The 12,966-nt window shown below is 39.2% G+C and overlaps 1 protein-coding gene across 8 annotated transcripts in view; it reads left to right on the top strand.

Annotated features, from left to right (window-relative positions):
• Positions 1–12,966, top strand: part of ABCD3 (ATP binding cassette subfamily D member 3) — a 100,544-nt gene that overhangs the window by 24,751 nt on the left and 62,827 nt on the right. For 2 of the 8 annotated variants that reach the window (XM_016922704.3, XM_016922712.3), the window contains exon 2: positions 12,422–12,493. The exons of the other annotated variants lie outside the window; for them this stretch is intronic. In XM_016922704.3, the coding sequence (XP_016778193.1) occupies positions 12,422–12,493 (72 nt within the window). The remainder of the gene's footprint in view (positions 1–12,421; positions 12,494–12,966) is intronic. 8 annotated transcript variants of the gene reach the window in all.

Below are 12,966 nucleotides of genomic sequence, written 5' to 3'. Positions count from 1 at the left end.
TAGGGGGATTGCTGGATGGAATGGTAGTTCTGTTTTTAGTTCTTTGAGAAATCACCATACTGTTTTCCATAAAGATGGTAATAATGTATATTCTCACCACAGTGTGTAAGCATTCCTTTTTCTCCACATCCTCGCCAACATCTGTTGTTTTTTGACTTTTTAATAATAGCCATTTTGACTGGTATGAGATGGTAATCTCCTTGTGGTTTTAGTTTGCATTTCTCTGATGATTAGTGATGTTGAGCATTTTTTCATGTTTTTGGCCCCTTTGTATGTCTTCTTTTGAAAAATGTCTGTTCATGTTCTTTGCCCACTTTTTAATAGGGTTACTTGTTTTTTTCTTGCTGAGCTGAGTTCCTTGTGTACTCTGGATATTAGCCCTTTATTGGATGCATAGTTTGCAAATATTTTTTGCCATTCTGTAGGTTGTCTGTTTACTCCATAGACTGTTCCTCTGTTGTGTAGAAGCTTTTTAGTTTAAGTCTCATTTGTCTATTTTTGTTTTTGTTGTGCTTGGTTTTGGGACTTGGTCATAAATTCTTTGCCTAGGCCAATGGCTAGAAGAGCTTTCCTCTTGTTTTATAAACAAGTTATAAAATGTGCTTATCAGCTTCTGGGATTTGTGTAGTTTTAGGTCTTACGATAAGGTCATTAATCCATCTTGAGTTAATTTTTGTATGTGGTGAGAGGTAGGGGTCCAGTTTCGTTCTACATGGCTATGTAATTTTCCCAGCACTGTTTATTGAATGGGGTGTCCTTTCCCCAGTGCATATTTTTGTTGACTTTGTAGAAGATCAGTAGGTTGTAGGTGTGTGATGTTATTTCAGGGTTCTGTATTGTGTTTGTATAGAAATTTTAGAATTTGCATGTTGGGATTTTGGTGGAGATTGCTTCTGATAGATAGATCACTTTCTAATATTGGTTATATTGCCGTATTTTTTTGGATCAGTCTTGCCATGAGCTTATAAAATGTGTTAATTTTTCCCAAAATTAAACTTTTAGTGTAGTTTTCTCTCATGTCTTTTTTATTTCATTATTTTTTGCTTCTATCTGTGTTTTTATATTTTTCGGCTGGGCACAGTGGCTCATGCCTGTAATCCCAGCACTTTGGGATGTTGAGGCAGGCAGACCATGAGGTCAAGAGATCGAGACCATCCTGGCCAACATGGTGAAACCTCGTCTCTACTAAAAATACAAAAATTAGCTGGGCATGGTGGTGTGCGCCTGTAGTCCAAGCTACTCAGGAGGCTGAGGCAGGAGAATTGCTTGAACCTGGGAGGCGGAGGTTGCATTGAGCCAGGATTGTGCCACTGTACTCCAGCCTGGGCGGCAGAGCGAGACTCCATCTCAAAAAAAAAAAAAAAAAAATGGAGTCCCACTGTGTTGTCTGGGCTGGTCTCAAACTCCTGGACTCAAGCAGTTCTTCTGCCTTGGCCTCCTAAAGTGCTGTGATTACAGGTGTGAGCCACTGCACCTGGCCATTTTTATTTATTTTAAATTATTTTAGGCACTAGACAACACGTTGAACCTTCTTTTTAAATATACGCATTTAAGGTTATAAAGTTCTTTGTGAACACTGCTTTAGTTGGAGCCTACAGATTTTTTGTTATATAAACCTTTTCATTTGGTAAGTCTGTTGTTACATATATTATTCATTTCAAAATATTTTCTGATTTCTTTGACCCATGACTTTTCACCACCCCAAAGTTCAGTGGTTTCAATGATTATCTTTTACCCTCAGTTCTGTGGGTGGCTGGGCAGTTCCTCTGCTGGTTTTGTCTAGGTTCACTTGTAAGACTGTTGATTTCTTTTTTCCATTATTTCATTTTTTGTTGGGAACAGGCCCCCAAAACTGGCCATAAACAAAATCTCTGCAGCACTGTGAGATGTTTGCGATGGCCACGATGCCCATGCTGAAGGTTGCAGGTTTACCGGAATGAGGGCAAGTGACACCTGGCCCACCCAGGGTGGAAAACTGCTTAAGGATTTCTTAAACCACAAACAATAGCATGAGCAATCTGTGCCTTAAGGACATGTTCCTGCTGCAGATAACTAGCCAGACCCATCCCCTTGTTTTGGCCCATCCCTTTATTTCCCATAAGAAATGCTTTTAGTTAATCTCTAATCTGTAGAAACAATGCTTATACTGGCTTGCTATCAATAAATATGTGGGTAAATCTCTGTTTGGGGCTCTCAGCTCTGAAGGCTGTGAGACCCCTGATTGCCCACTCCACACTCTATATTTCTGTGTGTGTGTGTCTTTAATTCCTCTAGCGCCACTGGGTTAAGGTCTCCACGACCGAGGTGGTCTCGGCAAGTGGCGCCCATACATGGGGCTCAAACCCAGGTTGAGGGGTCGCTGGAGTGATGGTTGGAGAACATGGAACTAAGCAGGAGGACACCCGGGTACTGTTAAGCAGACCCCGTGGTGGGTAAGAAGGGGAGCTCGGAAGCATCAGGGTAACATTGGGACAAGTGTGGGCTCTGGTTCGTTCCACCTTGGAACCTTTTCACACTGATGTGGAAGGAGAGTATAATGAAGGAACAGAGCAGGTTTGTTTGCCACCTAAAGCAAAAACAGCAAAGGAGGAAGAGGTTCATCCCTACCCTCCTGCACCCCCTCCTTATTTTGAAGAAAAGGAGTGGCCTGACCCTCCAGATCTTTCTTTTCCAGAGGACACTGGGCGAAAAGTAGTTGCCCCAGTGACTGTTCGAGCAGTGCCTCTTCAGTGCTGTAAAACAGGGACCAAAAGAACTGTACATGGATTTTATAGCTCAGTTACAGGAGTCTCTTAAAAAGGTGATTGCAGATTCAGCTGCTCAGGATATAGTGTTGTGGTTATTAGCTTTCGGCAATGCTAATCCCGAGTGCCAGGCTGCTCTGCGACCTATTAGAGGGAAAGTACATTTAGTTGATTATATCAAGGCCTGTGATGGTATCGTAGGTAATCTGCCTAAGGCTACTCTGCTAGCCCAAGCAATGGCAGGACTGAGAGTGGGTAAAGGAAATACTCAGTTTCCTGGAGCTTGTTCTAACTGTGGGAAGCATGGTCATACTAAAAAAGAATGTAGAAAATATCAGCGAATCAGGCTGCCAGATAGGGGAAAAAAGAAAACTGCTGAGCCTGAAATATGTCCAAAATGTGAAAAAGGAAAACATTGGGCTAATTGGTGTCACTCTAACTTTGATAAAGATGGGAACCCAATTTCGGGCCCCATTCCAAATGGGAGCATTTCCGGCTCAGGCCATTCCCTCACCCCTGTGCAATGTCTGTCCCCTGCCACAGCTGGTAGTGCCGTGGTAGATTTATGCTGCACAAAAGCTGTGAGTCTTCTGCCTGGGGAACCCCTGCAAAAGGTCCCAACAGGAGTCTGTGGACCGTTGCCAGCGGGGACAATAGGATTACTTCTAGGAAGGTCTAATTTAAATTTAAAAGGAGTACAAATACATACAAGAGTCATTGATTCAGATTACAATGGAGAAATTCAAATTGTTATATCTACTTCTGTTCCCTGGAAAGCAGAGCCAGGAGAGCGCATAGCACAGCTCCTGATTGTGCTGTATGTGCAAATGGGGAAAAGTGAAATTAAACAGGAGGATTTGGAAGCACAAATAGACAAGGCAAAGCAGCTTATTGGGTGAATCAAATTACTGATAAATGTCCTACCTGTGAAATAACTATTCAGGGAAAGAAATTTAAGGGTTGGGTAGATACAGGAGTGGACATTTCAATCATTTCTCTACAGCACTGGCTGTCTGCGTGGCCAATTCAACCCGTTCAATTTAACATAGTTGGGGTTGGTAAAGCCCCTGAAGTATATCAAAGTAGTTATATTTTGCGTTGTGAAGGACCTGATGGACAACCTGGGACTATTCAATTGTAACTTCTGTACCTATAAATCTGTGGGGAAGAGATTTATTACAATAATGGGGAGCAAAAGTTCTAATTCCAGAGCAATTAAACAGCCCTTAGAGTCAACATATGATGCATGAAATCGGGTATGTCCCTGGTATGGGACTAGGAAAAAATTTGCAAGATTTGAAGGAACTGCTTTAAGCGGAAAGACAAAGTTCCTGCCAAGGTTTAGGATATCATTTTTGATGGTGGCCATTGTTAAGCCTCTAGAACCTATACCTTTAAAATGGTTAACAGATAAGCCAATTTGGATAGAACAATGGCCATTAAGTAAAGAGAAACTGGAGGCTTTAGAGGACTTCGTTAATAAACAATTAGAAGGACACATAGCTCCAACATTTTCTCCTTGGAATTCACCAGTTTTTGTAATTAAGAAAAAATCAGGTAAATGGAGAATGTTAACTGATTTAAGAGCCATTAATTCAGTTATACAACCTATGGGAGCATGGGAGCATTGCAGCCAGGATTGCCTTCTCCTGCTATGATTAAAAAAAATTGGGCTTTAATAGTCATAGATTTAAAAGACTGTTTCTTTACTATCCCCTTAGCTGAGCAGGACTGTGAATGGTTTGCATTTACAATTCCTGCAGTAAACAACCTGCAGCCTGCTAAGTGTTTTCATTGGAAAGTGTTGCCACAGGGCATGTTAAACAGTCCAATAATTTGCCAGACTTATGTAGAGCAAGCAATTAAACCTATTGATAAAAAATTTTCACAGTGTTACATTATTCATTATATGGACAATATAATTTGTGCTGCCCCCTATCGAGAAACATTACCCCAATGTTATGATCACTTGCAAAATTCAATTTCTGGTGCTGGTTTAATTATAGCCCCTGACAAAATTCAGACTACTACTTCTTACTCCTACTTAGTAAATGACATTACCATTGTGCCACAGAAAGTAGCTATACATAGGGATCAATTGAAAACATTAAATGACTTTCAAAAATTACTAAGGGACATTAATTGGATACGACCTGCTCTAGGCATTCCTACCTATGCCATGAGTAATCTATTTTCTATCCTTAGAGGAGATCCTAGTCTCACTAGCCCTTGGCAATTAACAAAAGAAGCTGAGGCAGAGCTTCAGCTAATCGAAAAGCAAGTCCATAAAGCTCAAATAAATAGAATAGATCCAGAAAAGACTCTAGATTTGCCAGTTTTTCCAACTCAGCATTCATCTACTGGTGTTATTGTCCACAAGCAGGACTTAGTAGAGTGGCTTTTTCTTCCACATACTAATTCATGGACTCTAACTCCTTATTTGGATCAAATTGCTACTATGATAGGAAATGGGAGAACTCGGATTGTTAGATTACATAGATATGATCCTGGAAAAATTGTTGTCCCTCTCATGAAGGCACAAGTACAGCAAGCTTTTATAAATAGTCTTACTTGGCAAACCCATTTAGCTCACTTTGTGGGTATTCTCGATAATCATTTTCCTAAAACGAAACTGTTTCAATTTTTGAAATGAACTAATTGGATCCTCCCTAGAATAACTAAATTTAAACCAATTGAAGGTGCTGAGAATGTTTTTACAGATGGGTCTAGTAATGGTAAAGCTTCTTATTTTGGATCAAAAGGTAAAGTTTTCCAGACGCCCTATACTTCAGCTCAAAAAGTGGAGCTTGTAGCTGTAATTGAGGTATTGACTGCTTTTAATATGCCTATTAATGTGATTTCTGATTCTTCATATGTGGTTCATTCCACACAATTAATTGAAAATGCTCAGTTATGTTTTCTTCTGCCTGTGTTGAACGTCACCTTTTGCAGTGTTTTGCGATGATGGGCATTCCAGCTTCTATTAAAACAGATAATGCCCCAGGCTATACTAGCCAAGCTCTAGCTGCATTTTTCTCTATGTGGAATATTAAACACAGTACTGGTATCCCATATAATTCTCAAGGACAAGCCATAGTGGAAAGAATGAATCTGTCCCTGAAACAGCAGTTGCAAAAGCAGAGGGGGATAAACAGGGACTACGGGACACCCCATATGCAATTGAATCTAGCATTATTAACTTTAAATTTTTTTAGCATGCCTAAAGGCTAGATGCTATCAGCGGCTGAACAGCATCTACAGAAACCAGCTGCAAAGACAGAAGCAGAACAACTGGTTTGGTGGAGAGATCTGATAACAAAAAGTTGGGAAATAGGTAAAATAATAACTTGGGGTAGAGGTTATGCTTGTGTTTCTCCAGGACCGAATCAACAACTGATTTGGATACCATTAAGACACCTGAAACCTTATTATGAGCCAGATGCCAAGGAAGAGATTCTGGGAGGATCCCGAGGACCCCGTAGTTGCAGCCATGTCGAGATTGACACTGAGGAGGATCCCAACTGTCATGAGCAATACCCGTCGAACATAGCCACCTACTTGGGGACAGATCAAGAAGCTGTCACAGATGGCGGAATAAAATCCTGAGGAAAGCAGGACAACCAGTCACAATGAGTAATTTGATGGTACCTATGATAGCGGTGATTACCATTGCCATGAGTATTCCTTCAACAATGGCTGACACAGAGAACAATTATACTTATTGGGCATATTTATCAATCTTGGCTGGCAGTAATGCCTGGATGTAATCACTCTATGACACAGTTACACATGCTTTCTGATCTCAGTATTTACCGTAATGAATCTGCTCCTATAATTGAGGCATACCGCCCTCAAAAAGCTATTTGTAAACAAAATTGAACCTGGCCAGAAAAAGTGAACGTACTTGTTTAGGAAGATTGCATTGCAGAACAGGCAGAGGTGCTGCACAGTGATTTCTATGGAATCATTATTGATTGGTCCCCTAAGGGGATGTTTAGCTTGAATTGCATCTCTCAGTCTGCGTGCCACAGCCACACTATGTTCAGCTGGTCTGAACAAAATGGTCAGATGGTAGAAATGGTAAGAAGTATGGCAAGAGTTCCTATTATCTGGAAACATGGCGGTATGGTGGCACCTCAACCTCAAATGATATGGCCCGCTGTGGGAGCTAAACATAAGGATTTGTGGAAACTATTAATGGCTGTTAACAAGATCAAAATTTGGGAAAGAATAAAAAGCATCTAGAAGGACACTCTACAAACTTGTCTTTGGATACTGCAAAATTAAAAGAACAAATATTTAAAGCAACCCAGGCACACCTGACCTTACTGCCAGGAACTGGAGTGCTTGAAGGAGCTGCAGACAGATTAGCAGCTAGTAACCCATTAAAATGGATTAAAAACACTTGGACGCTCTGTGATTTCACTGATGATTATGCTTTTAATCTGTGTTGTTTGTCTTTGTATAGTCTGCAGATGTGGATTCCAACTCCTGCGAGAAGTAGCTCACTGTGACAAAGCCGCCTTTGCTTTTATTGCTTTGCAAAACAAAGGGGACATGTTGGGAACAGGCCCCCCAAATCTGGCCATAAACTGGCCCCAAAACTGGCCATAAACAAAATCTCTGCAGTACTGTGACATGTTCCTGATGGCCATGATGCCCATGCTGAAGGTTGTGGGTTTACCGGAATGAGGGCAAGGAACACCTGGCCCACCCAGGGCGGAAAACCGCTTAAGGCTTTCTTAAACCACAAACAATAGCATGAGCGATCTGTGCCTTAAGGACATGTTCCTGCTGCAGATAACTAGCCAGACCCATCCCTTTATTTCCCGTAAGAAATGCTTTTAGTTAATCTATAGAAACAATGCTTATCACTGGCTTGCTGTCAATAAATATGTGGGTAAATCTCTGTTTGGGGCTCTCAGCTCTGAAGGCTGTGAGACCCCTGATTTCCCACTCCACACTCTATATTTCTGTGTGTGTGTGTCTTTAATTCCTCTAGTGCCGTTGGGTTAGGGTCTCCACGACTGAGCTAATCTCGGCAATTTTTACCCCTTCTAGTAGTTTAGAAGTTATTCTCTTTTTTCTTTTACAAGTTACCCTAGAACTTTTAACATGGGTTTCACTTTTTTCAAGTCTAAACATTAATCGGTAATACTTTATCATCCTCCCAGATAGTAAAAATACTTTAGAATACTACCTTCATTGACTTTTCTCCTAATTTATGAGCATTTGTTGTGGTGTAACTTTTTCTTAGCCATGTGAAATCTCTTAAACCTATTGATTATATATTTAACTTCAGTTGTATATTTTATTTTTAGAAATTTCATTTGGTTTTCTCAGATCAGTGTTACTTTTTGGTAGGTATCTTCTTGGTAGGTATCTACTTCTTGGTACCTACTTCTTGTTAGGTATCTTAAAAATTTTTGTGTGTGTGTTTAAAAAAATACAGTTTACATTGTTTTATAGGATGACTCTGGAAATGCCAACTGAAATCTTGGGTTTGTTTTTGTTTTCTGTAATTTCTGCTGGTCCTTGGTTATGGAGTCTAATTTCCTTAGTGCTTGATAATTTTTTATTATGGTCTGGAGATTTTATTTAAAATTACTTGTCAGAATAATTTTGAGGCTTATAATAAACATACTTTACTTTTAAGAGCAAAGTTTGCTTCTTTACCCAGGAGCATTGTCAGTCAGGGAACAACTTAAACCAAGTTCCTTGAGAACACATTCTAAATTTTTTAGAACAGCATCTTAATAAACAAAAACAACACTCATGTTTCAGATTTTATATTTTTGTTTCCCAGAGGATTTATATCACTGTATTTCCAAGTCATTGTCATGTTAATGTCTTTCAAATCATCATCTCTGCTCATGAACTTCAAATCTAAGCATTTTAAAAAATTGTCTTCTGAACATTTCCGTATACTTAGCTTACGGGATGTGAAATCAACATGTTTACAGTGAATCCAATTACTGTTTCTCTGAATGCTTGTTTTACTGTTATTCTTTATTGTAGTCAGTGAAATCACTGTCCTCCAGTCACCCAGGGTGCAATCTGCCTTTGAGACTTGGAGAAAAATACTTTGCCATTTGAGATATCAGTTTGGAGTTGATAGCTGCTAATACTTCCTCTGTCTTAAGTTTGTGGTCTTCTCTCCCTCTCATTTCCATATGCAGTTAGTTCCCAACTCTTATTTATTCCCTTACTTATCATTTCTAGTAATTTTCATGCTTCTTTCTTCCACTCTCATACCCACTGTCTTTGTTCAGGCATTCATCATCTCTGATCTTGGGATAATCCTTGGGTGCCTAATACATTCTAATCACTGAGGGCAAGGTTTCTTAGACAGGGTCACCATGTAATTTATTATCCTAACTGGTACAGTTTTGGGACTGAAAGAGTGCAATTAATTTTTATATCAGGACAGCAGATGTAAACAAGGACCACTCTGGGCAAACTTAATTCAGATGGCCACTCCATTCCAGGAAGATAAGTGCTGAATTTTAAAGACGAGTAGTAATTAAATAAGTTGATTGATGAAGAGTCCTTTAAAGCAAAAGAGATAGTATATGAGCAAATAGTGGGGTGAGAGAGAGCGCAGTGTTAGGTTGAAGCATGTGCAGTTGCCATTTTATAAGTGAGAAATGGTCAAATAATTCAGTTTCACATAGTTTAACCTGATAGATGAAGGTAACTTGAGCACAGAGTGTGCCTCGTGGCAGGAGATGAACCTGAAAAGAAGGCAGGAGCCAGATCATGAAGTTCTTTGAGTACCATTTTATGGAATTTGGATTTTATTCTGAAAGTCATTATGTGCATGTTTATTTTTAAATTTTAATGATAAGGTATTTATCTAATTTTTGAATAGGCAGTACATTCTCATGGTCTGAAATTTTTAAAAAATGTTGGTGTAAGTGGGAATAGTTTGTAGTTTTCTTTGTGGAATTTGATTTTGGTGTCAATGTTTTTGTTTGTTTGTTTGTTTGTTTGTTTGTTTGTTTTTGGAGACAGAGCCTTGCTCTGTTGCCCAGGCTGGAGTGCAGTGGCACAATCTCAGCTCACCGCAACTTCCACCTCCCAGGTTCAAGTGATTCTCATGCCTCCGCCTCCCAAGTAGCTGGGACTACAGGCATGCACCACCACACCCAGCTAATTTTTGTATTTTTAATAGAGACAGGGTTTCACCATGTTGGCCAGGCTGTTCTTGAACTCCTGGCCTCAAGTGATCCGCCCGCCTCTGCCTTCCAAAGCGCTGGGATCCACCCGTCTGGCCTTCCAAAGTGCTCGGCCTTCCAAAATGCAGGTGTGAGCCCGCCCAAGTTTGGGTGTCAGTGTTTTACTTGCAGCAAAAATAATGTGGAAGCTTCTTTTACCTGTGTCCTAAAACAGTTAAAGCATTGGAATTATCTGTTCACTGGGGGTTTTGTTAGAACTCCCCGGTAAATCGTTTGGTTTGGTTCTTTTTTGGGGAATGGAAAGGTAGGAGCTGGGCAGCTCTCAGACAACTTTATAATTTCAGTTTTTCAGTCTGTTTTTTCTTCTCTCTGCTAGGTTTGGAAAATTATATTTTTCTAGAAAATTAACCATTTCATTCAGGCTTTCAAATTTCTTTACATAGAGTTGAGATAAGAAGTCTTTTACCTTTTTTTTTTTCAAATTTTATCTATTTTTTTGTGCTCATTTTTTTTTATTTTTTGTGTTTTTGTACTCCTTTTAAAATCAGATTGTCTCGTGATTTATTTTCCAAAGAATCAACCCTTGAATTTTAATGTATTTGTATTTTGTTTTCTAACTCATTAGATTCTGCTTGGGTGGTTTTAAATTTCTTCTGCTTTTTTTTGTTCTTCGTAAACTTTTGGTTGGATGCTTATATTATTAATCTTTTTTTTTTCATTTTTTATTGAAATAAGGTTCTGAGCATTGCTTTAGGTGAATTCCACAGGATATATATTTTATATAGATGTATGTGGTCTATATATATATGTATGGGCTTGCATATGTGTATGTACTTGGGTATATTCAGTATGTATATACATATACACGTATTTGATGTGGTTATGGAAATAAATTGAAAGAGGACAGAAACTAATGATAACGAACTCAGAAAACAAGTGAGAATATTATAATAGTTCACATGAGAAATTTTGATGGCCTGAATTGAAATCATAGCAGTAGAAATGGAAAGAGCATAGAGAGAGATTGGAAATGAAGTGTATGAGAAAAGGAAAATAAATATCTTAGAATAATTCACAGCTTTGTGGTTTGAGTAGCTGGTAGATGAAGGTGTGATCACTGATTTAGGCCTTATGTTCAGTATGGAATAATGGAAGAATAGATTTGGGGTGGAAAGGTGAGTTCAGATATAGACATGTTTGCATTAAATCCAGGTACAGATACCTTATTAAAAATCAGATATTCAAGTCAGGGGCTCAGGAAAGAGGAGGAAGCTAGAGATTTTGAGGGAGGGGGTCAGAGAAAGGGTAGATAGTTGATTTTGTGGTTTGACTGAGGTGGTCTAGGATAGTATCTCTATGACCTAGAGATAGTAGGTCTAAAGATGCATTACTCAGGGTCTAAATTCTTATAGAACTTTCTTTCTTTTTTTTTTTTAAGATGAAGTCTTGGTCTGTCACCCAAGCTGGAGTGCAGTGGTGCGATCTTGGCCCACTGCAACCTCTGCCTCCAGGGTTCAAGCCATTCTTCTGCCTCAGCCTCCCGAGTAGCTGGGATTACAGATGTACACCACCATGCCCAGCTAATTTTTATATTTTTAGTAGAGACAGGGTTTTGCCATGTTGGCCAGGCTGGTCTCAAACTCCTGACCTCAAGTGATCCACTAGCCTCGGCCTCCCAAGATGCTGGGATTACAGGCGTGAGCCACCACACCTGGCCTAGAACTTTCTTTATAGAACTAATTTTGTTTTCATTTTGATGATAAATTAAAAATAAATTAATATAAGCATATTCTGGGTTATCTGAATGACTACCATGCTATACAGATTTTAGTGCCAGTATTGTGTTTAAATGGTTGCTAAGTGATCATCTAGAGCCCACATGTATGATAAATCTGCTGTATTGGAACTTATGTCAGGTTAATGTGTATTAATGTAAAGTCAAGAAAATCATCTTCAACTTCTGTACTCATACTGAATTGTTTTGCCATTAAAAATATCTTTTATAGTGATAATTTCAGGTGAAAGGTATTTTCATAGAACTTCCTGAGAAACAAATCTCATAAAGAAGTTTTTAAGAAACTTATAAATGAATTTTTTTTTTTTTTTTTTGAGACCGAGTTTTGCTCTTATTGCCCAGGCTGGAGTGCGATGGCACGATCTTGGCTCACCACAACCTCCGCCTCCCGGGTTCAAGTGATTCTTCTGCCTTAGCCTCCTGAGTAGCTGGGATTACAGGCATGCACCATCACGCCCGGCTAATTTTGTATTTTTAGTAGAGACGGGGTTTCTCCATGTCAGTCAGGCTGGTCTCAAACTCCCGACTTCAGGTGATCCTCCCACCTTAACCTCCCAAAGTGCTGGGATTATAGATGTAAGCCACTTCACCTGGCAAGAAATTTTAATTGTCACAGACTGATTAAAGAAAATAGGACTTATATGTAGATTATGTGTTCAGGCCAATTGAAGCTTTATAAGATGTCATGGTTCCCTCTGAACAAGGTATTTCATGGAAACTTGGAGAGAGAAAAGTGATGAAGTGATGGGAGAGCTGACTGATCATGTGACTCACTGGTAGGTGTGTGTGTACATGTATATATGTATTTTTGTGAGCATCGTACTGCATGAATCTCCATTTATCTCTAAGTATCAATTTATAACATTTATTAGTGGTAAGCAGTGTGGCATTTTTATTGAATATTAATTTTTTTATTTTTATGTTGATATACATATACATTGTGAAATGATTACTATTATCAAGCTATAGTCACCATCCTGTACATTAGATCTCCAGAACTTATTCATCTTGCGTGACTGAACTTTGTACCTTTTGACCAACTTTTCCCCATTTCCCCCGACCCCTGAGCCCTTGACAACCACCATTCTATTCTCTGCTTCTATGAGTTTGACTTTTTTAGATTCCACATGTAAGTGAGATTGTGCAGAATTTGTCTTTTTGGGCCTGGCTTATTTCATTTAGTATAATGTCCCCCAGGTTCATCCATGTTGTTGCAAATGACAGAATTTTTTTTTTTTTTTGGAGACGG

The sequence above is a fragment of the Pan troglodytes genome, chromosome 1 (genome assembly GCF_028858775.2).
Source record: "Pan troglodytes isolate AG18354 chromosome 1, NHGRI_mPanTro3-v2.0_pri, whole genome shotgun sequence".
Lineage (NCBI taxonomy): Eukaryota > Metazoa > Chordata > Mammalia > Primates > Hominidae > Pan > Pan troglodytes.
The sequence above is the reverse complement of the archived record's forward strand: the minus strand, read 5'-3'. Positions and strand labels throughout refer to the sequence as shown.